The sequence below is a fragment of the Solanum verrucosum genome, unplaced genomic scaffold, assembly GCF_900185275.1.
Source record: "Solanum verrucosum unplaced genomic scaffold, falcon-dt-bn FXZP01000255.1, whole genome shotgun sequence".
Lineage (NCBI taxonomy): Eukaryota > Viridiplantae > Streptophyta > Magnoliopsida > Solanales > Solanaceae > Solanum > Solanum verrucosum.
The window spans coordinates 2028553-2053524 of record NW_026020006.1 but is presented as its reverse complement, the minus strand read 5'-3'; the positions used below and the strand labels follow the sequence as shown (position 1 = coordinate 2053524).

General features: G+C 33.5%; 4 protein-coding genes across 4 annotated transcripts; 2 read left to right on the top strand and 2 right to left on the bottom strand.

Moving 5' to 3' along the window:
* Window positions 1-84: 84 nt before the first annotated feature.
* LOC125819463 (protein ALP1-like) lies at window positions 85-1223 on the bottom strand. The gene is made up of 3 exons (XM_049498890.1): window positions 936-1223; window positions 617-824; window positions 85-521 (listed from the first exon to the last, which is right to left on the bottom strand). The coding sequence occupies exons 1-3, from the start codon at window positions 1221-1223 to the stop codon at window positions 85-87; spliced, it is 933 nt and encodes a 310-aa protein (XP_049354847.1).
* A 3889-nt stretch (window positions 1224-5112) lies between these two features.
* Window positions 5113-11995, top strand: LOC125819488 (phenylalanine--tRNA ligase, chloroplastic/mitochondrial-like). Its single transcript, XM_049498919.1, has 10 exons — window positions 5113-5398; window positions 7555-7745; window positions 8427-8633; window positions 8722-8839; window positions 9447-9523; window positions 10032-10211; window positions 10351-10395; window positions 10614-10718; window positions 11586-11699; window positions 11777-11995. The coding sequence occupies exons 1-10, from the start codon at window positions 5182-5184 to the stop codon at window positions 11825-11827; spliced, it is 1305 nt and encodes a 434-aa protein (XP_049354876.1). The 5' UTR covers window positions 5113-5181; the 3' UTR covers window positions 11828-11995.
* A 694-nt stretch (window positions 11996-12689) lies between these two features.
* LOC125819483 (aspartate--tRNA ligase 2, cytoplasmic) lies at window positions 12690-19442 on the top strand. Its single transcript, XM_049498915.1, has 10 exons — window positions 12690-13274; window positions 14225-14335; window positions 14548-14661; window positions 15573-15863; window positions 15961-16071; window positions 16287-16340; window positions 17058-17137; window positions 17260-17375; window positions 18109-18223; window positions 19154-19442. Exons 1-10 carry the CDS (start codon window positions 12759-12761, stop codon window positions 19278-19280), a joined length of 1635 nt encoding a protein of 544 aa, XP_049354872.1. The 5' UTR covers window positions 12690-12758; the 3' UTR covers window positions 19281-19442.
* Window positions 19443-19902: 460 nt separating this feature from the next.
* On the bottom strand, window positions 19903-22841 carry LOC125819495 (acyl carrier protein 2, mitochondrial-like). The gene is made up of 2 exons (XM_049498928.1): window positions 22578-22841; window positions 19903-20234 (listed from the first exon to the last, which is right to left on the bottom strand). The coding sequence occupies exons 1-2, from the start codon at window positions 22794-22796 to the stop codon at window positions 20058-20060; spliced, it is 396 nt and encodes a 131-aa protein (XP_049354885.1). The 5' UTR covers window positions 22797-22841; the 3' UTR covers window positions 19903-20057.
* Window positions 22842-24972: the final 2131 nt, after the last annotated feature.

Here is a 24972-nt window from a genome sequence, read left to right as displayed (position 1 = left end):
TGGCAGTTAAACAATTTATACTAGGCCAGTTCTAAAGAGCAAATGAAGTCCAAAAAGGTTCTATAGCTAACAAGTAGCAATATGTCAATTGTTATATCTTGCATTCCACATTGATTGAGCCAGCTCATCCCTCCAAGTGGTCCACTCCTCCGACGATTCAACAACATCAATATTCTCGTGTTGATACTCCATATGTTCTTCTATATCAATGTCTAAGGGATCTACTTCCATTTCTCTACAAATGAAATTATGAATCAAGCAGCAAGCACTAATGATCCTGTTATGAACCTTAACCGAGTACCATGAAGAACTTCTAAGAATTCCCCAACGTTCTTTCAACAAACCAAATGCCCTTTCAATTACATTACGAGCTCTAGCATGCCTCATGTTGAAAAGCTCTTCTTTACATTGAGGCGATGGATTATCGCCTCGCCAATCCTTTAACCAATATCTATAACCTCGATAAGGTGAAAGAAATCCTTTTCCATTCGTATATCCTCCATCACACAAATAATAGTTACCTATAATATAAACATATAATTTAGTTACTAGTACCATTCTTTCTATGATGTAACTTGAAAGCATATATAAGGCCTACCCTCATGAATTTTCAAACCATTCCTTCGTACTATAGCATCTCGTAATACACGAGCATCGGCAGCTGAACCTTCCCATCCAGGTAACACATAAGTAAAATTGAGATTCCTATCACAAACTCCCAAAACATTAGTTGCTATCTCTCTTTTTCTTGTTCTATATCTTGGTTTGTGTTGGATTGGAACTCTAATGGGAATGTAAGTACCGTCTAGTGCACCTAAACAACCCTTTAAGATACATTATAGTGTTATCTCAAAATATATAATATTTTTCTAAAACTGTTAAAACTGCATATTTTGTATACAAGTTAAAAGATGATAAACGACAGTTTCACCTACCTCAAACCATTTCCATCGATCTTCAATCTCATCCTCAAGTACTGGTTTAGGATTAATAAGTAGCAATGGAGTTAGTTTGAGAATAGCACTCAAGCATTCATTGAAAGCCTGACTTACGCTCCATCCCGATCTAATATAATCAACCTTGATTGATCTATTTTTCTCATGGTGAGCCAAGATATTTAAAAACATTGCTAATTTTTCGCTGCTTGACATACTTTTACTATCGGTCAAACCTCCAATATCCTTAGTTAAGAGAACTAAAGTGTGAAAGGCATTTCTATCCATTCTTAACTTATCGATACATACACTACCATTATCATTTATGATATAGTGTAAGTGAGAAATGATTTTCGGAACTCGAACACTTATACAATACCTAACCTCACGTCTGTTTCGACATCGTCTTTTTAGAGAATGACCATGACTAGCCATGAAAAGACAAATAAGGAGAACAAGAACTTGCTGAAACAATATCTCCACAAGAATAATATATTCAATACCTGATAATGGTTGAAGATCCATAATAACACCTATATTTGCCATAAAAATAAGAATGAATACATATAAAGCTTTTAAATAAGTATCTATGTGCATAAATTCCTAATTTTCGACCATATAAAGAGTGGAATAGATGAGCTCAAAGCATATTAAAAAAACAAGCTAAACCTAAATTTCATCTTAAATTGTGAAAGAGATGTTGAAAAATAGAGATTTTAATGAAAGATAAGAGTACTAACCTTGTAAAGATGAGCAAACAATGTTCGATTGAGCAAAGGGAAGAAGAAACCTAATCTTGAATTTCCATTGACAAAGTACAGAGAGATGAAAGGTTTCTGAAGCAAGTACTATGGAAAATGTTTTTTTAAAAGGCTTTGAGGGTACTTTTGTAATTATATAATATAATGCAAGTGTTAAAATGCTATGTATTACTAATACCTAGAATTTCTTGGTATTAGTAATATACAACTTAATACACAATATAGTGTATAACTAATGCAAGCATTAGTTATACATGACATAAAAAAGTGTACCAAACAAGGTATTACTAATACACACACCTAATGCATGCGTTATTTTTCCTAATACACTCTACCAAACGACCCCTAAGTATCTTGGGTTCCTATTCAAAGACACATATGGATTGATGATGTTGTCACATACTTGAATCGATGCAAGTTGGGTGAAATAAAGATTTGTCTCTAGGGTACTTTGTTTGTCACCAAGACTTAAAAGGTAAGTATAGTGGTGATTAGACCTACATTAATATAAAGATAGAACGGTGGTTAGACCAATATTATTATACGGAATAGAATAATGGTTAGACCAACAATATTGTACGAAATATAATGTTAGTTAGTAAAAAAAAAAAATTATGATCAGAAGATAAAGATAGTGAAGATGAAAATAATTGTGTGAATATATTCTACTATATTATAAAAGAGAGTTTAGACTCAAGTATAATATATAATATTCAAGATTGAGACTTTTCCCAATCTTCAATATTATATATTATACTTGTGGGACTTTTAAAAGGGAGTTTATGCCCAAGTATAATATATAATATTCAGAATTGGGACTTTCTTAAATATTATATATTATATTTATTATATAGTAGAACTTGGGCATAAACTCTCTTTTAAAATAATATATATATATAATATTGAGAATAAACTTTTTCAGTACTATGTAGCAAACTAATAATAATAATATTTGTGCCAATAAAGAGAAATAAAGTGATAATGTATGATTTTGTTTAAATTTGTTAAAGTTAGGGGAGATTTATATAGGTATCTTTTAAATTTTTGTATATTCTAATAATCTTAAATTTACTTATCTATCTTCTTTTTTAACATATCTTACTTAATATAGAATTCACTAATTGAAGGATTGAATTATTTTAAAAAATTAATGCAAGAAATGATTCCCCACCCCCCCCCCCCACTCCCCATCCCCCCTTTTTCCCATTATATCAAACATTTTACAATAGATAATTCGATTTATCAAACCTATCACAATATTGGTGGTGCTTGGTCCGTGCTGAGCCCGGACTCAATATTCTAATCGTAAAACCAAAAAGTTAATGAAGATTCATATTTTCAAACTTTGATCGTAAACTCGAATGTAAATTTTTTATATTTCATGAGATATAATTTATATAAAAAATTACATACAAATTACTATAAAACACAATAATTAACAACTTATATAATTTAAAATACATAAAAAATGTTCCAATAAAAACTTCATGAACTCTTAAAATTTCAATCATGTCACATAAATTAGGACAAAAAAATACGTATATAACAATTAAGGTATTTGTCACTAAAATAAGCATTATTATAAAAAGACATGAAAACATTTTATTTATCAAAATTTACAAGATAATTTTTTTGTAATGAAAATAAAGGACAAAATATAAGCTACAAAAGTAGAATTCCACGTGGCATTTACCGGCAATGCAGAAGGGACATAAGGGTAAGTAAGTACATAAAGGGTAAATCGCATTTGACGAGTGCGAATTATATGTAATATACGTACAACTTATTGAGGATATGATCCTAAATAAAATTATATAAAAGTTGATAATTAGGGTAGAACGCTAATAGTAGGTGATCGAAAATTGTTTAGTTTTTCTTGTAGTTTTCGATTTTATAATTACCTGTTATTTTTTTATTTCGTTTATCATAGTAAGCACTTTTTTTTCTCTACTATTTTCTACTCCCTATATTTTAGTTTCTTTGTCAGATTTTAACTTGACACGAAATTTTAGAAAGTAAAAAAATTTTGAATCTTATGATCTTAAATTATAGACATGTAAAATATATCAAAGTATGATTTAATTTTGGAGTTTAAAAGGGAGTTTTATAATATGGTAGTATATGTCACAAATGGAAAAGTCTCAATCTAGGAAGCAACATATATCATTTACAAATGACTTAAAAAACATTAAAAATTACAATAATTACCAATTTAAAATATTTAAAAGCTATATAATAAAATAGGTTGACTCTCAGAATTCTATCAGGCTTACATATATTGGGATAGAAAAAATAACACATACCATTTTAAAATTACCAAAAAAGTATTATAAATAATAATAATTAACAACTTAAAATATCTGAAAGACATTTTAAAAGGGTTAATTTGTAATTTTATCATATCACATAAATTAGGACAAAGTGACCAGTAATGTACGTTATTTCAAAGTTACATAAAAATATTATAAATCACAATAATTAATAACTTAAAACATTTTTTTTAAAAATATGAAAATTTGGATGACTCTCTAAATTTTATTTGTGTCACATAAATTGAGACAACAAAAATAACATATATTGGGTCCATTTTAATTTATTTGTCTTTTTTTTTTGTTTTTTTTTATATTTAAAAATTGCGTAAAAATATTATAAATCATGATAATTGACAACAAAAAATATGTTTTGAAAAAAATACAAAAAATTCCACTGATTCTTGAAGTGAATCTATCGTAAAAATACTATAAATTATGATAATTGACAACATAAAATATTTCAAAAATCTTGTATGTGGTAGTCTTATTATGCCTTAAATAGCGTCAAAGAAAGTACAGGTTTGTGATAAAAAAACTTATTCCTTTATCCACGCAAACAATCGCTTCAAAAACTCGGTTATTAACCCCAAAACATACCATTTATATTATTGGGCCCTTGCATAGCACGGACAACATTATCTAGTTATAGAAAATATAGCTTAGAATAAAATTATTTGTAGCAAGGTGGAAAGTGCACTGTATTGAATGAGATGAAAAAGTGAGGTTACAATTATGGGTGTTCATGGTTCGGTCTTGATCGATTATTGATTAAAATCAAAATTAAATCAATTTAGTCGATTTTTAAATTTCTAAAATCAAACCAAACAAAATGAAAAAAATAACTGTCAGTTTAGTTATTGTCGGTTTGGTTCGTTTTTTTTTATTTTTTCGATTTGAATGTAATAAATTTTTTTTAAGACATACGTATCTCGATAGACACAAACACTTACCACATGAAAGCTATTGTGGATTCAATTAAGCAATGTTAGAATTATTATTATACAAACAAAGTGATTCAATTAAGATTAAGTAGGGTCGATAAAATTTAAAGTAATGAATTTTGAATAATAGTAAGTATATATATATTTTTTTTTTTGGAGAAGGATGTCTCTTGACTCTTGATAGAGTATCCAGAACCGGCGCCACTCACTGGAGAGGCAGAGCAAATTTGCAATGGCTCTTTCATTAGCTAAATCCACTTTGTTCTCTAATCCCACTTCATATTTTCCCAAGAATGGCATTCGAAGCTTTGGATATCTTGTTCCTTTCTCCTCTTTCTCTACTTCTTCTCCGTTTCTTGCAGTAGATGGAGTCCATGGTCACAAGAAGAGGCAATCATCAGTGGTAGCCTCTGCTCTCGAGCTTGGTGGAGTCAAGATTTCAAAAGATGGTCAGTTTACTTATGTTTTTCTTTTTCTATGTGTATTTGGCTTTGGTTTTCATTTTACATGATGTGGGGTTTGTAAAGTTAGAGTTTTTATGACTGTAGAATGTTGAATTTTCATCTGGGTCGGTCTAATTGGGTCAAAATGGAGAAGAATTGATATTGAGGATTTGGATAGTGTACTTTGGACTAAGTAGCTTAGTGTAATAGCTTTTGGGTTGTTTATGAAATGGTATTTTGTAGTTACCTCCCCATTGGAGGCTATTAAAGTTTGCATTTTTATGATTGTGAATCGAAATTTATCCTCTAATTATGGGTCCAAATGAAGCAGAATTGATATTGAGGATTTATACAGTTGACCTTAAACTCAGCCGTTTAGTGTAATAGCTTTTGGATCGTTTATGAAATGGTATTTTGTAGTTACTTCCCCATTGGAGACTATCAAAGTTTGCATTTGTATGATTGTGGAATTGAATTTCTCCTCTAATTATGGGTCCAAATGACGCAGAATTGATATTGAGGATTTGTATTGCCGTCTTTGAACTATTTTGGGATTGAGACGTAGTTGCCCCTCGGTCGTTTATGAAATGGTATTTATAGTTACCTCCCCATTGGAGACTACTAAAGTTTGCATTTTTATGATTGTGGACTTGAATTTCTCTTCTAATTATGGGTCCAAATGAAGCAGAATTGAGATTGAGGATTTGTATAGCAGTCTTTGAACTGATTTGGGATTTTTTTTTTGACAAAGGTAACAAGTTTGTATATAAATCTTCAGCACTAAGGCTGTGATCCCAAGAATTTACATCACAAAGCTACATACAACTGAGTAAGCTCAGCAACCCAAAAAAGAAAACCTATCTCTAGGTCCTATCTCATCTTACAAGGATCCTAAGATGTCAACAATTGCTACATGATCATCTATATTCTCGGAACTACACCAATAGCAAACAATGATAGTGCAGTTCATTTTAATCCTATGCAAAGGACTACTGATACTTTCATAACATCTTGAATTTCTCTCCTTCCAAACGGTTCACCATATCACTGCTGGGACAATTCTCCGTCTGTTTTTGTCTGCGCTACCACTCCCCTCATTGTTCCAGCTTACTAGAGCCTGACCTGCCCTTGTAGGCGTAGTCCACCTTATGCCTCTGAAACTAGTAAACAGGTTCCACAGTTGGCTAACAACTTAAGTTTGGGATTTCCAAGGACGGTCAGTTACTTAAATAGCATAACAAGCTTTCTGCCCTCTCTGTATTTTTTCAGTTTTCATTAACATGAATTGGGTTTGTTAAATTCGAGTTTTTATGAGTGTAGAATCTGAAATTTTCTTCTGGTCGGTCTGATTGGGTCCAAATGGAACATAATTGCAATTTGATACTGAGGATTTGTTCAGCAAACATTAAGCTAGTTTGGAGTTGATGCCTAGTAGTTTTTGTAACAGCTTGTGGGTCGATTATGAAATGGTATTTTGTAGTTACCTTCCCATTGGAGGCTATTAAAGTTTGCCTTTTTATGATTGTGGAATTGAATTTCTCCTCTGGGTCGGTCTATTTGGGTCGAAATGGAGCAGAATTGATATTGAAGATTTGTATAGCCGACTTTGAACTAGTTTGTATTGAGGGGAAGTAGTTGTAGCAATAGTTTCTGGGTTGTTTATGAAATGGTATTTTGTAGTTAGTTCTCCATTGGAGTCTCTGCTCTCGAGCTTGGTGGATACAAGATTTCCAAGTATGGGAAAGTGCACACTTGTGCTGAAAAAATTATCTTTTCTTCACATTTTCCTATGTACATACAAGGTTCAAGTTTGTTTCCTTTTTCGTGTTGTTTCTATGATAGAATTGGTCCTCTGGGGTCAACAGAAAGCTCTTGGAGATAAGAAGGCAAGTAGCCAAAATCAAGTCTTATTATGTCTTACCTTTATATTTCTCCTTTTTTCTTTTGTTGTGTTTTCTTAAAATTGCAATTCTGTAAGTACGGACAGTTTCTATTTTCACTTATAACTGTGGCCTTATGCTTATCCATTGTGTTTTTGTGAGTAAAAAATGTTTTCATTTATTTTTAATTTGACATCTGTATTGCCTTGGTGGAGCTTTTAACAGAGAGAATTTTGTTCTATCATCTGGTAATTGGTACTAACCTGATGATTGCATATACAGAAATAGTAAGGGATGACCCCACAAACAATATTCCAGATACAATATTTGCAAAGCTTGGAATGCAGCTTCATAGGAGGAACCAACATCCACTTGGTATCCTTAAGAATGCGATCTATGATTATTTTGACACAAACTATCCAGATAAGTTTGACAAGTTTGATGATTTGTGCCCAATAGTTTCTGTTAGACAGGTTGGTCCAAGAAGGTTAAGGAATCTTTTTTTGCACTCTTCATGATTTTGTTTTTTTGTCATTATATTTGCTTTCTGTGCTAGAATTATGTTCCTTTCCCCATTGATCAAGCATTTTCTTTGTTCATAATTTCATATAGCTGGCATTAGCATCTGTTTAATTTGCAGTGAAGTTAGGGTCCTAACAAACCATTCATTTTGGCCTTTTCATGGGGTTCCTCATATTCTGTTGAGTAATGAATTATACTCTTCTACTCCTGAAATCCTAATTCTATTAGCTCTAAGGTCAACAATATTATTCCCCATCAATACCATTCAACCACTAACATATACAGAGTTATATTGAAGAAACCGTTAGAATCATCAAGTTTCTCAATGATAGGTTGAAATACTATTCAGTATGTCTACTTCTTTCAGTTGCTTGATTTACATTTCTTAATCGTGTTATTACATGTTCTATGTGCAATAGGAAGAATAGCTCAATGATGGTATCAAACTGGAAATAAATTTATCAGTGGATTAAGGATAGGAAAAGCTTTTTGAAACAGAACTCATTTATTGATGGGATATTCATAAACTGCACTTGGGATGTGTTTTCCCTTTTGTTCAGGTATCCTGGTAAGAGTTTTAATTAACTTCGGTTGCTTTCTTCTTACTGCGACTTGTGGGTTCCTACCTGCAGAACTTTGATGAAGTCTTGGTACCTGCTGATCACGTTAGCAGGAGTTACAATGACACATATTATGTGGATTCTCAAACTGTCCTAAGGTGCCACACAAGTGCACATCAAGCTGAGCTACTAAGGAATGGACACACCCATTTTCTTGTTACTGGAGATGTGTACCGTAGAGATTCCATCGACTCAACTCACTATCCTGTATTCCATCAGGTTCTCTACCTGCAAACATATTTTTCTCTTCACATTGCAGATTATTGTGTGGATTTATCCTTTAATGGTTTTCTTCCATACTATGTAGATGGAGGGTGTACGGGTCTTTGCTCCAAATGATTGGGAGGGTTCAGGTACTGATGCAACGTCACATGCTGCGGAAGATCTGAAGAAATGTCTTGAGGGTTTGGCACGACATCTATTTGGTATAAATCTGTCTCATCTAAATGAGTCATTATGATGCCAATAATTTACCATATAATTAATGGGATTGCAAACCAATAACGAGTCTTGGTGATTTGACTATGATTTATCATATTCATATCTATATTGCAACCAATCTCTTACTCTATGACTTCCTTACATCATTAGGAGTTGGTCCTAGAGGCCAGTTAGTAATTATGTTCATATCGTCTTAGAAGTTTGGTGCGGTGATGGTTGTACATTGTATAAATCTTTCTTGCTTCTTTCAATTTTCTTTAAAGAATAGGTGTCTCAATTAGAACCTGATTTTAGGGCAGATAGTAATAGAAGGCTGGAGCAGAGTGCAGACTGCTAAATAATAGGTCGAAGTTACTTTAAGAAGTTAAGAGTACCTATCGAAGTTCTTATCTGATAGTATAATGTAGTTGATGGCTCCCCTTAAATTCCGGTAGATCAATGGACTCAGGAGGGGTTCAATGCTGCTGCTTTTCCATCGTGTATAGATCTTTTAACTTGTTCTCTTCTTCAGAAGCCATCTTTCTACTACAAATTTTACTTTTTCGTGAGAAAGATTTATGAATCTCCAGCTTAATCTTTCTAATTCTTCAGGTGGGGTGGAAATGCGCTGGGTTGACACTTATTTCCCCTTTACTAATCCATCATTTGAACTGGAGATATATTTTCAGGTATACTTTGCATTAGTTTATGACAGACTTATACATGCTTTTGTTTCTTCTATTTCCTCCTCTCCAGATGTTAAAGTCCAGAGTATTATGCGAGTTAGTTTTGTGGTTTCATCAGATTGTTCAATAAGATACTATCAAATGTGTAGAAGAGTAAGATTGTATCACCTACTTAAACAATTTCTTTTACTGTGGCTCAAGAGTGTCAAGCATGCATTAGACGCTCACATCATATGCCAACTTCTAATTATGTGAGCTAGCTTTCGTTACTTTGATTTCAGTCAATAAGTGGATTTCTTCGTTGGAAATATAAAGCAGGAAGATTAAAGATGTGTGCCAGCAAGGACTATAGGAAACAATAGCCAAACATTCAGGAAGAAGATAATATAATAACAAAAGCAGTAATCATCATTTCTTGGATTGGAGCGCTTGGCTATGGTTTTATTTGATATACCATATAATAATAACTATACCATATATTATGTTCTACTCAGTGTTAAGTCCTTTACAGGATCAATGGATGGAAGTTTTGGGTTGTGGAGTGACAGAACAAGAAATATTGAAAAGAAGCGGTAAAACAGACAATGTTGCTTGGGCATTTGGGCTTGGATTGGAGCGCTTGGCTATGGTTTTATTTGATATTCCAGATATTCGACTGTTCTGGTCAACTGATGAGCGGTTCACTTCTCAAGTAATTTCTTCGTCTGTCCTGTTTTCATTTTTCACCTTGTTCTGAATTTTCAGCTACTTCTTTCCACCTCTCTCTCTCCTTTTTATCACCAGTTCAGATTTTGCTAGCTCTCGGTAACATTTTCTTGATCATGATGTAGTTTTCTAGCGGCCAGCTCGGGTTGAAGTTTAAGACATTTTCCAAGGTAGGACTTGTTTACTAATGTTTATCTTATGTGGTTTTCAAGCATTTGAAGAATCCAACTCTTATATGTGAAGATTTCATTTTTCATTAAGTGCATAACATTTTGTTTGAAGAATGCACTCAAGGGGTCCATTTGAGTCTTTGACTGCATAATCATGTTTGTGGATCTTTTAGTGTTTATGATCTTGTTTAAAAGACTTAAGCTCCTTAATTTTGCAGTATCCACCTTGTTATAAAGATATGAGTTTCTGGATCAGTGATTCATTTACCGAGAACAATCTCTGTGAAGTTGTTAGAGGAATTGCTGGAGACCTTGCCGAGGAGGTATGTCCACGTGATGGTTCTACTTACTGCCAAATTCAACTAATAGATATGAGGCCCTTCATTAATGTGTTGTGTTACTAGTTTTTGGTAGAATAGATGAGATGCACCTCAAGCTGGTTCGGACACTAATGTTTTAAAAGAAAAGTTAACATTTAATCTATTTTGTTGGGGCACGTCTACTGTTAGGATTTTATTGAGGCACGTCTACTGTTAGGATTTTATTGAGGGACATTCACACTCGTGCAATGGTCATTAAACATTCTGCTTACATGAGCTCCATTCCTCCATAGAAATGGTGATTGCTTGCCGAGACACTACAGTTATTACAAAAAAAATCAAGAGATAAAGGATCTAGTTTTGGCTTTGAACTTCTCTCGTTTAATGGTCCGTGGATATACCCCAATATTTGAATTCTTGAGTGTCTATTCCAGATTATTCTGCTAGTTTTCTCGGTTATTTGAAATGTTTCCTCTTACTCGACCAGTTTTATGGGCCTATTCATTGATATCATTAGTTCATTTCTCCAAAGTAAGCTATTCCGAATCTTGTACTTTATCTTAAGCTTTAGTGATTTCCATGTCATACCCTGGGGTTAGAGCTGAGTGACGGTTTTCCTAGTGAAGCCAACCACCACAGGTTTGGCCAATTTTACAGTAGGTTTATTGGGTTGTGTTTGTAACACGAGTTTGTGTGGTAACTAACTTTGGTATATAAGTGGAGAAGGGTAGAGAGGTATACTCACTCATCCTCTGACCCAATGGGTCGGCTCTAGACTGATTTCTCAGTCATCATGTACTTCATGTAGTGACTTGTGTTTGTAACATGAGTTCGTCTAGTGACTGTTGCTTCCGTTTCTACTACTGTCAGGTGAAACTGATCGACAACTTCACCAATAAGAAAGGAATGACAAGTCATTGCTATCGGATAGCTTATCGGTCCATGGAACGTTCACTTACAGACGAGGAAATAAACGATTTGCAGGTAACCCCTCTTTCAAATGAATCTCTACCATCTTTCTCCTACCATTACTAAATGTCTTTTTGTGTATTTGAATGCAGTGGAAAGTGAGAGAACAGGTGGAAAACAAGTTAAAGGTTGTCCTCAGATGAGCTATTTTCAATTGTTTGTTTTTTTCACCTGATTTTGTAGCTTACAACATGTAGTTAATTTACCTGAATTTTATTTTACACATTTATATGTCACACTTTTTTTTTACACTATCTTGATTGTTTTAGTAGAATATGCTTATTTGCTGTCATTTGGAGTTTTGAGGCCAATATGTCAAGGCAATACATGAAGGGGTTGTTTGATTGATTGTATTGGAATAATAATTAGTATCAAAAGTGAAACCATTCTGTTTTGGTTCTTCTTTTCAAATGAGATTTCGATATAGAAAGATCTCTTTATTTCTTCACCGTAGCTTTTCACATCATTTGTCACATGGGAGCGTTAAATATGAGTGATGTTTACTGTTCCATTATTCTCACACAAAATTTTTGATGACTTATCAACTGCTTTGCTTGATGAATAGTTTCACAAAATGAATTGAAAAGGGATATACAAAGTTCATTCTCTTCTTATGTGCAATTGAAAACCAGACTACATTTGTGCTTTATGCTACTCTTCCCCTCTAAAGTATTATTTTTAAGTAAAAAATTAATTTAATTAATATGAAATTAAATTGAATTAAAATCAATAAGTAGATAATTCAAAAATTAAGTCGTTCTCTACCCCACATAAAGATAAGGCTTAGTTCGCGTAACACCTTATATTCTTCAAATACCATTTGTGGAACTATACTTATTCCTTTTGAATCTCTCAAAAAATGAAGAGTGACAAATATTATGGGATCGAGAGTAGTTTTTTAAGAATTTTCTTATATAAATTATTCAATGAACACGTGTCATATCGCAAGTGGACTATATTTGCAAGTAGCTTATTCATTCAGTTATGTATATAAATGTCATCCATTAGAACAATTTTACTTTTTCTTCTTCTTCTTCTCCTGTCAGCTAAAACCCTAAATTCTTCTAAAAAAAAATGGAATCGGAAAAACCCCAAAATCCATCTCCAATGGAACCACAAGAAGAAGGAAGCAACAAAATCTCCAAAAAAGAAGCCGCCAAGCTTGAGCGCCAGCGCCGCCGTCAAGAGGCAGCCGCCGCCGCCGCCGCCACTGCTGTCTCCACCGTCTCCATTGAAGAATCTGATCCACTTTCCGGAAACTACGGTGACGTAGAGCTGAACGATCTGCAATCTAAGGCTGTGACGGGTCGCAAGTGGACTGAAGTTGGGTCCGTCACGCCAGAAATGAAGGACCAGGTTGTCTTGATTCGGGGGAGAGTACAGACGATTCGTCCCGTCGGGAAAAAGATAGCTTTTGTGGTTGTGAGGGAACGAGGATTTACGGTGCAGTGTGTATTGACTGTGAAGCCTGAATTGGTTAGTTCACAAATGGTGAAATATGCTACTAGTTTGAGCAAAGAGTCCATTGTTGATGTTGAAGGTGTTGTTACAATACCAGAGAAGCCAATTACTGGTGCCACTCAACAACAGGTAGATTTATTTCAAAAAGGTTATTGCTTTATGCTTTTATTGTTCTTCTTGATACACTTTAGCCATATATTTTAAAGCCAATTCTCAAAGAAACTGAGTTGGTGTCACTTATATGAATCATTAAAAAAGATTGTTTTAGGTTGAGTCCTCAATTTTCCATTCCACTGGACCTGTTTCATTTCAATGCTCCCTAAATTATCTTTCAAACTTCCGTTTGGCCATGATTTTGAAGTTGAAAGTAAAAACTTGAAAATTTGAGTTTTTGGGAACATGAAGTTGTGTTTGGACATGCATTTTACTTGGAAGTTTTGTGTGTAGAAGTCCCAAAAACCAAAATTTGTTTGATCCAGTTTTTGGGAACTTGAAAATATTTAAAGTTCAGATTTCGAATTTCATGCCAAATAGATATTTGAAGAGAACTTTTCAAAATGTATGACCAAAGTCTAGCTAAGACAGTGGATCAGGAGTAATACATAACTAAGTTCACAGGCACAATATTTATATATATTTAGTGGATTTTTTAATGCAAATGCTGTTGGGTTCACGTGAACCCGTAGGTTAAAGGCTAGATTAGCCAATGTATATGACTCCTTAATATCCATTTGCTCCATTTGGACCCACTAATTCCAAACAGTAACAACTATGCCAAAATTCCAAATAAGTTGAGTTTGGCTATATGAATCGTGCCAATAATTTGTCATTTAAGACAACTTTAGGGTTCATATCACCAGAGCTTTTCTACATTTTAGTCTGACAAGTACCTCTTTAAACAAAATAATGATTCATGGCAAATGAGAATAAACAAGAGAAGATTAATAGTGGAGTTGCCTTATTATATGATAAACCTGATCTAAATGGTGCAGAAGAATCTTTGAATTCTTGTATATGCTGATTATTTTGTTGTTTTTGGTAGTTCCTAAGTACTTATTAGTCTTTTTTATTTGCTTCAGGTGGAAGTTCAAATAAGCAAACTTTATGGTGTCAACAGGGCTGTGCCCACTCTACCGATTAATATTGAGGATGCTGCTAGAAGCGAGGTGGAGATAGAACAAGCTTTAGAGGTATATTCTTTTCTCTTCTCGAATTGGTTTATTGCTTTAATGAAATTTTAACGTTGGAATTGGTTGACAATATATTTCAAGGAAAGTCATCAGCATTTCGCAGTTACCTTTTCAAAAATTGAGATTCCATTAAATTTCAAAAACTGGACTAATGCAGTCTATGTTCTTTCTATCCTTTTGATCGTGTACTGACATATTTCTATCAAGTGCAGAAAGGAGAGCAGCTTGTTCGTGTAAATCAGGATACTCGCTTAAACTTCAGAATACTAGACATGCGCACACCTGCAAATCAAGGAATCTTCCGCATTCAATGTCAAGTTGAAAATGTTCGTTATACTACCCGATATTTCCATTTCACCTATTTTCTGTTTGAAAATGTCTATTGCAAAATATGCTTTATATTCTGTTTGGAGAAGAGAGAAGACTGTTGAGGACAGAGACATTTAATTAGAATAGAGTGGAGACTGGAGAGAGGTGCCTTTGTGCATAATTTAGTGTATTTGACTGGGAGAAATCAGTTGTGTGAGTGAGAATTTTGAATAAGGTACTGCATTGCCTGAAGTACAGGGACCTGTATAATTTGTTATAAACAAGATACAGTGAACTCTTTGGGGAATTTCTGGTACTTATTGTAATCCCTGAGAATGTAACTTGTATGCCATTACAACACATCCTCGGTGCTATAAAATATTGAATAAACTTCTCATTTATCCAAAAACAAAATTTATAGTGACGTTATTATTAACAAGTCTTTTTAAGTTTAATGTTAGCTAACACCCAAGTGTATCCAACTGAATTTATTTGAATTACTTCATTTTGTGTTTGCTTTAATTTTCATCTTCTCTACACATCTGCATTATGCTTGTTATGAATTGTCATTTCATGAGGATTTAAGATTCAAAACTGGTAGCTTCATTTTTTCTTGAGATGTAGCCACAAAGATATATGGTAATCTTTTACCAATCTCTATCCACCGTACAATGGAATTAGTATCACTGTTTCTAGACATGGTGCCTTGATGCATATTCCTTGCTTGCACATTTTCACAATATCATATTCTTATTCTTGTTATATTTTTAATGTAGAAGTGATTCAGATTGTGGTTCCAGTCACTTTCTGGTGATAATAGAAGAAAACTTGTTAACAAAAAGAAAGAAGTTGCGAGATTGTTCCCTACATTTCTATTGAGTGCTTGCAAACTATAAATGATGAGCTAATTTTCTACGGTTAAATGCAGATATTCAGGCAGTTTTTGCTCTCTGAAGGGTTTGTAGGAATCCACACTCCAAAATTGATTGGAGGGTCTAGTGAAGGAGGTTCAGCTGTTTTCAGATTAGATTATAAAGGTCAACCTGCATGTCTGGCGCAGTCACCTCAACTTCACAAACAAATGGCAATATGTGGTGATTTTGGCCGTGTATTTGAAGTAGGCCCTGTCTTTAGGGCAGAAGATTCTTTTACACATAGACATCTGTGTGAGTTTACAGGTCTTGATGTTGAAATGGAGATCAAGGAACATTATTCAGAGGTATGGCATGCTAGAGCCTCTTAGAAAACTGCTTCTGCAAGTACAATATGAAGTGTACTTTTATTTGGATATTACAATATGAAGTCTACTTTTGCAGGTCATGGATGTTGTTGACCGCTTATTTGTGGCCATGTTTGATAGCTTGAATGAGAAATGCAAAAAGGAACTTGAAGCCATTGGAAGGCAATACCCTTTTGAACCTCTGAAGGTAACTAGGCTCAACTTCAGTGATCAGTATGCTACCTATGATTGCTTAACCTCCACAGATTGACTTGCTCTTTTATACATGCATATGCTTATTCTTGGAAATAGGGAAACCTTATTGCTTGTGGCAATGACTTATATACCCACGAGAAAGTTACTTAAATAGCAACTTGTATTTTTCTGCAGAGGTAGTAACTATTTGTTTGATTGACAATGCAGTATTTGCGAAAGACCTTACGACTTACATTTGCAGAGGGGATTCAAATGCTAAAGGTAAATGATTGTTGTAGAAATTTGCTGTTTCCTGAAGATAAGGTGTCATGCTAAGCTTCACAGGCAAGCATTCTGTTATTATCAGCTTCTCTCGTGCTGAAGAAACCGAACCATCTCGAGTGCAAAAGTAGCATAAATTTAGGGAAAAGGGATTAGGGAACATGAAGTAGTAAACAATTTGACAATGGGCTATGGTTGCACACAGAAGTTCTAAACTGATAATTAAGTTGTATTCATCTGCGTGCACATCGTGAGTTTCCTTGCCAATTGAGTCCCAACTAATAATTTTGCAGGCAATTGCATCAGTTTTGTCAAAAAATTGTAACTGCGCCCCCAGGGCTTAATTCAAGTGGCAAAGGGTTGAAGGTCTTGTGAGTTGTGACTTAGGTCACAGGTGCGGGCCCTGCATCATGCGAACTAAGTTTGATATTTAAGTAGAGTAAGGTAGATTTGTGATGCCCACTATTCCTGAGTTCTGAAGGACATTTGGTCCTAAAGGTTGGCCCCAAATGGATTTCTTGGTCATCCAAAAAAATGGTCGTAATTGCACATAGCCGAAGTGATAGGTTATGGGGGAAACTGCTGGGCTCTCCCTTCTGTTCCCTGTTTCACCCACATGCCCTGGATGTCAGTCTCTTGGGGAAGAAACTTGCTGTTTCCCTTCCCATTGTCGTCCCAATTATGAGTCTAACCTTTTCATGCTCTTCTGCTTCACAGGAAGCTGGTGTTGAAGTTGATCCTCTTGGGGACCTAAATACAGAATCAGAAAGAAAGCTTGGGCAGCTTGTTGCGGACAAGTATTTAATAACTCCTCTACCCAACCACAAAAACTCTCTTCTTCCAATTCACCTTTTCTTTCTTGCTTTCCTAATATGAATGATGGTTGTGTGTTAATTTTCTGTTTTTCTTTTTTCTTCAGGTATGGAACTGAATTCTATATACTTCACAAGTACCCACAGGCTGTTCGTCCATTCTATACCATGCCTTGTCATGACAATCCATCTTACAGCAATTCTTTTGATGTCTTTATCAGAGGTATTTAAGTTATGAGTTTCTTAATATTGTGAGAAAATTATTTTATTCTCATTTGATGGGTAAGATGTGATTTCATTCAAATGTTCCTAATGCCAAATATGTATTGTGAGCAGATGGATGTTTAATATTTTGAGTGAAGTATGGTGCATTTAGGTAGTACTTTTTTTCATTTCTTAAAAAAAGGAACCGCTCTAAAAAAAAATCAATTTTTCTTTAGTGTCCATTGTTGTACTCAAAATTTAGCTTTTCTTGACATGTAGCTCTAGGTTGGAATGTTTTAGTTCTGAACGTGTTAGTCCAATTTGTTGGCTAGGACATACTTTTTTATCTTGAGAAACGGGAATGTGCTGACTTGAGTTATGTCATATATACCCTCTTGGTTGCTGGAGTGTGTTTTTCTTGACCTATTGCATTAGGTGGAACACTCCCATTCCTCGCGAACCTTTCCGCTTTTGTTATGGAATTATGTTTTTTTTTCTTTTAAGGAAAAAATAACCTGTTTGCTGACAATTCCCCTCTCTTTTGTGAGGCTTTCTTTTAGTGGATCCATTAGGTTGCATGTTTGCAGTGCCTCAATTTGTATTAGCTTTCTGGTTCTAGAAATTTAAAGGAGAAAGTGACTGATAGTTCTGATGCAGTGAAACATATTTTGTGTGCTTGGAAATAATGTTTATTCCCTTTTTTTCAATTGAAAAGGTGACATAATTACATTTTTTGATTGCCTTTGTGGTAGGGGAGGAAATTATCTCAGGAGCTCAGCGTGTCCATGTTCCTGAATTCTTGGAAAAACGTGCCGGAGAGTGTGGAATTGATGTGAAGACAATATCAACATACATCGATTCTTTCCGGTATTTCTCTTTGTGATTCAATTTGTCTTCTATACTTGAAAAGCTTCAGTCAAATCCAGAAATTGTTCAAAAAGAAATTCAAAAACTTCAGTCAATATTTAGTCTAACTGATAATCTTTTGTGAGTGCCAACAACGATAACCATATAAAGTACCTCTAATTGGTTTTTAAGTGAGCCTATAGTATGAAAATTCTTTGTTCTATCAGTGCATAAAAGTTAAAACTCTCTTCTCAATCATCAAGGATCGTTTTTTTTTAATTTATTTATTTAACGAAGTAGACTTTTATAATTGAATGTTTTGTGTGGCTTTATTTAGCCTGTAGGTCGTTAATACTAAATTCAATGTTCCATTATTTTCTTTGCTTGAACATAAAGTTTAATCAGCGCTGGGTGAAGGTTTTATTTTTGAAAGGAACAGCCAATAAGTCTATAGGATCAAGGCCATAGAGCCATTTTGGAAAGGGAAGTGAGACGTATGTCGTGGGCATGCAACTTTTTCTTTGTAGGGTGTGAATTCAGCCATTTTCTGTTGCATCTTCCATGTGTTTCATACTTCAGTGCTTATGGAATGTGTGAGGAATCAAGTTTATATTTCAGAATTTAGGTAAACCTAAGCTTAGAAACCACTGTGAGATTCTTGGACTTCGTAAGTCTGTGAGATTGATGTCATCAATGAATTCAAGCTAAGTTTTTGGCTACTTATTCTCATGTCTTGCCAATTATGCCTGCTCAGATCATCATGCATTTGCTGTAGATATGTTTGCAATGGTAACTTATGTATAGAGGATCGTCAGTTTATTAGTGTAAAAGATCACTAAATATATTGAAAGTTAGTGTTAGAATATCAAAGGTTGGACCTATCAAGTTCAAAATCTTGCATCCATTTCTGCTAATATCTGCACCTGATTTTGTGTTTTGCCTGTTGTGAAGGTATGGTGCACCTCCCCATGGTGGATTTGGAGTCGGATTGGAGCGTGTGGTGATGCTTTTCTGTGCTCTCAATAACATTCGCAAGACATCACTTTTCCCTCGCGACCCACAAAGGCTTGCCCCATGATTTGTTACTTTTTTGAACCTTTTTTCTGTTTTTGTTTCACCAAAGCTGGTATTTGTTCATGTCCACAATAAGTAGGCGACTGATTGTTTTAAATCTCTCCATTCTGGGGTTACTCAAGAAACATGAATTTCAGAGTTTATATATATGACTACGTCTAATCATATCTATGTTTTTATCTACTTTTATTTGCTTTTAATGGATTTCACTAAACCACACAAGTCTTTGGGTGCGCTTAACTTATGAAGTGTGGGTTAAGCACATATGACAGATTCAAATCCTGTTTTCATTCAACAAATTTCGAACCATGGGCCAGATGGCCAAAAGAAGCCAATTTTATCATCTCATGTCTTGTTGACTAGGAAAATCAACAGGAAACATTGTTAGATAAATATAGTTAACTGGTCCTTTCCAAGACTTCCATAAAATGACTTATTGATTCCTCCACTTCTAAATTACAGCAATTGATTTCACCATTGAGCAATGTGTGGACTATTGACACATCAACTACAATCACATAATGAGATACAAAGAACATTTTATCCATTTCCAGAAATTTAATTCAAATAAATGGTATACTGCAGCTCATTTATTTCAAAACATGAAGTTCTTATCCGTATAGACATCAAAACATGAAGTTCTTAAGCGAATAAGCTCACTAGATAATGGAAGTGATTGACATTGTTATGAATTATCCAAAACTTAAACGAGCTGACCAGAAGTCGTACAATTAACCACAGGCCAACACAGTCTAAGCAAACTCAAGGCTAGTCTGTTCCTTTATTTAGCCTGGGGGTGAGATGCAATGAAAGCAACAGCTAGATCAATGGAGCTAATCTTATCAGCTTCATTGTCAGGAATCTCAAACGCAAACTCTTCTTCAAGGGCCATAACAATTTCCACAGTGTCTAAACTATCTAAACCAAGATCATTCTGGAAGTGGGCATTTGGAGTAACCTGCAGGTGTAAATATAAAAAGAACATGCCTTAGTGGTAATAGTAAAGACTAAAGAGAATGTAAACAACCTAAAATAATCTGAAACAAAGCCACATCCAAGACTAACTAGGATTAAAAAGTATAACATGATATGGCTGGGTTATAGTAGCATAAATGAACAAAGTAAGCTATATCACTTAAATAAGCATGAAGAGTAAATCAAACAACAGAACGTAATATCAAGATCTATCCTTTAGATACTGAATCAACCATCGGACATGTGGGTTTCAACACAACCTTAGTAGTGCTTCTAAATGCTAATTCCCAAAAACAAAAACAAAAAAACTTAATCAACCAAGTTCCTTGCACACAGATACTGAATCAACCATCGGACATGTGGGTTTCAACACAACCTTAGTAGTGCTTCTAAATGCTAATTCCCAAAAACAAAAACAAAAAAACTTAATCAACCAAGTTCCTTGCACACAGAGAGAGTTCCTTGATAAAGGTCAGCAAATTCATTATAAAATCTTTGTTCTATTGGCACTACAAGCTCGGGTTAACTCACATAGGGCACTTCTGCCAATTTGCAAGAGAACTTAATAAGAAGCCGTTTATATACAATAAGGTCAGAATATTTTCAAATAAATTCAGCACAAACAAGACATCCTTGTGGCATCTCAGATAGAAAAAATTGGCAAAGGTAGACACCCTAGCATTCCAGGTATTTACCAGGAGTCTCCATCTTACGGCTATTAAGTAATTCGAAGCAATCCTCTCTACCAGCTGAATGAAAAAATATGGGATGGAGGAACAGGCATTGCTTCGACTCTGATAAATTCGGGAATTTAGGCATAGAATATGGGATAAAGAAAGATGCATCATTAAACCATAAGGTTCATGCTTATATTGCATTTTCAAATTGCAGAAAGCAGGCAAGCTAAAAAGGAGGAATCATAAGGAGTTTTTGACTCTTTTCTTAAAAAAAATTGGTAACTGTAAGGAGTTTTTGACTCTTTTCTTAAAAAAAATTGGTAACTGTAAGGAGTTTTTGACTTCTCAAACATGTCATCCACATTTCACTCTAAACTTGCTTATCTTTATTTTTACTTTGATTTACTTCCATTTTTTCCTTTTCTCTTCATAAATTGAGTTACTGTTCCTACTTTCCCTGCTTCCAAACAACCCTGTAGTCAGGCGACTTCTATCTAAAAGGTTAAATAATCAAACAATCAAATCCACGGCAATACTAAATAGTTGCATTGGCTATATGAAGCCTCTAAATCCATTATGCTCTATCTAGACTCATTTCATCGTGTGCTTAGGTAGGGGCACGTATGAATCGTAACTCGCACTATCATTCCGCTGGCCATCCACACATCCCCAACTCTCCTTTGTGTGCATGCAGACTATGTGAAGCTCACATGTGTAGAGTCTATACATAAAAATATTAGCCAAAAAAGAAAATGTACAGTGTGTATTCATTTCTAGCTCAAAAGCAAACATCAGCTCGCCACAAATCAAAAGAACTAGCAAGCACATAAATAGACAATACATAAGCATCCAAAGATGAATATAGCAAACTCTCAGCAGATATAAAACAAGCCTTCCAACATCCCTAAATCTGATTTAACCAAAAAAGCCAACAACAAGCTCATATCTTCCTAATCCAATGTAGCAAACTCACAATAGAAAGTTTAAAACAAGCCTTCCCCCATGCCTAAAACTGATTTAACCATAATAAACAAACAACAAGCTCACATCTTTCTAGTCCAACATAGCAAACTCACAACAGAAAGTCTAAAGCAAGCCTTCTCACATGCCTAAAACGGATTTAACCAACAAAAAAAAACTCATATCTTTCTAGTCCAACGTAGCAAACTCACAAAAGAACATCTAAATCAAGCCTTCCCCCATGCCCAAAACTGATTTAACCAACAAAACCAACAGCAAGTTCATATCTTTCCAATCCAATGTAGCAAACTCGCAATAGAAAGTCTAAAACAAGAACTTCCCCATGCACAAAACTGATCTAACCAAAAAAAAAAGTCCAACATCAACAACATACCCAGTGTAATCCCATGATTGGTAAACCAAGAAAAACCAACAACCAGCTCATATCTTTCTAATCCAATGTAGCAAACTCCCAATAGAAAGCTTAAAACAAGAATTAACCAAACACCCAAACAACAAGCTAATATCTTTTCAAATCCTTGACCTTGTAACAACTAAAATCAATCAATACATCATAAACACAAAACCAACATATTCTATCTCAGCTCATTTCATTCTAATTAGCAAATAATTTTTTGCTTCACTACAAACCAAATAACAATAATCTAATTCAAAATATTGAAAAAAACCTTTGATGGGTCGAGTTTTGGGAAGTTCTTGACACAATCAATAACACGATCTGTCACTTCAGACTTATCAAGAAATGACCCCCTAACTTCCTCTGAGAAGTGACGTTTGAGCAAATGGGCAAATGGGGTTCCAATAAATCTATGATTTTGCAATTGTAGTTGTTGTGGAAGACGAGATTCAACTCTAAGGTACTTCAACAATGCGTTCTTGGCCGCCATTGAAAGAGAGAAGTGAAAAGAGGGTACAAAGAAGTTGTCTTGAAGATGGCTATATAAAAGCTAAATAAATGAATAAAATCTTTTTTTTGGAAAATTTCTCATTTATAAATTATGGATATTTTTATAATTAGTTTGGATCTCTTTTATATCATTTATTCAGATATTTTAAAAGATATTTTTAGGCTTTGAATTGATCCAAATATATGTGATTTATAAGTGGTATTATAAATATAAATTATTTTTAACACGATTTATGAGTTGTATTCAACAAATTTTATTGTATTCAACAAATTTGAGCTAAAATGTTTGTTCCTGTTACAACATAGATATGAGCCGTTGAATTAACTTTTTAAAAAATAGCTTCAGACTTTGAATTAATCTAAATAAATGTGATTTATAAATGGTATTAAATGAAGCATCTCTAATGCCATTTACGAATTGTACTCAATAAACATGATTTATAATCCATATTCAATTAATGGAGTTATAAATAGAAGTTTATGATTGGTCCAAAGGGCGGGTTATAAATCTTGATTATAAAAAATAATAATGAGTTCTTTGTTGACAATGAAAGAGAGGAGAGGAGGGAGATGTGAAATTGTGAATGATGGCACAAGAAGGTAATAGAAGTATTATGCTCTTAACACATAACTTGTGTGCATCAAATGCGATTTATAGGTAAAAAATAAATGGATACATCTGTATTTTTGGAAATTTCTTTTTTATAAATGAGGGATATTTTTATAACTAATTTTTATTTCTATATTTCTCATTTATCTAAAAATTGATTCAAGGCAAGTGTTGGACCTATTTCGAGATAAGGTTCTTCATAGTGGAACTGTAACCAATAAGCCTTGACTTATTGGCTTATCAATATTGAATTATCAAATTAATGGCTGGTGAGCGAATTACAATTTTATAGTTAACGGTTTATCAATTTTCTTATTGGTAAACCTCTAATCCATTAAGATGATCATAGTTACATTTAGCCGTAAGTATATTCATTATGTGTATGCATTTCAAAATTTATACTTTCGTATATTTTCTCAATGTGATTTAAAGTTATAGAATTATCAGCTTACGTAGGGCTAGATTTTTTATTTTTTTTTATGGGAGATCAATATATTTACGAGTGAAGGTAAAGAAGGGAATATAAAATGATTAAATCAATACACTAGATAATCATCCGTTAATTACTAATCCGATACCGAATCGATTGTAGCTTATTGATGGGCTAATAGATTAATATATTTAAGATTTGATATCCGATAATTAAATTATTAAATATAATTATCCGTCTGATTCATTCAATAAGCAACCTTAACACAAAATACATTATCAATTTCTTGTAAGAAAAAAATATCTTTATACCTTTTGTTTTTTGTTTTTTGTTTTTTCTGCTATTTGCAAAAGTTAATTTATTTTTCTAAAAATTGAAATTTTCAATGATATATTAGATTGAAATTTTTTTGTTACATACATTTCAACCAAATCATAATATTAGGATAAACTTCACTAATATTACTAATTTTATATTTGTAATAATTTTTTTAAATTCATATAAGTAATATTAGCTAATTTGAGATTGTGGGGTAGCAAATTCATTGTTACTTATTGCAATTTTAATACACATAATTGCAATTTAAGTATGGATGTCATGTGATTTGATCTATAATCATTTAATTATTTTTAAATAAATCTAAAAGTTCCCAATAAGTCGACTTTAGGACCTAATAGAATGTACTAGAAGCAACACTCGTTGGTCATAACGACGTGTCCTTCTTTGATTGGATAAAACTTTAGAAAGAGTCAAATAGATAAAAATATTCATTCTTATTTTATTTGTTTGACATAATTTAATTTGAGACATAATAATTAAAAGAAAAAAAAGGATATTTAAAATTTTTACTCCACTCTCTTCGTCTTAATTTGTATGATACAATTTGATATTTTAGATCAAACAGTTTAATTCAGATCGTAAGTTTGGACGTATAACTTTTATGTTTTTAAAATAAAATTGCTTATTTGAAAACTATGCAAAAAGTACTGTCAATCATATTAATTCACATTCAAAGATATATAATTACGATAAAAATAAGACTTGCTTGAATCTTAAAATTTGAAAAATGTCATATAAATTGAGATGAAGGGTAACTCTAAATTCACAATAATATAA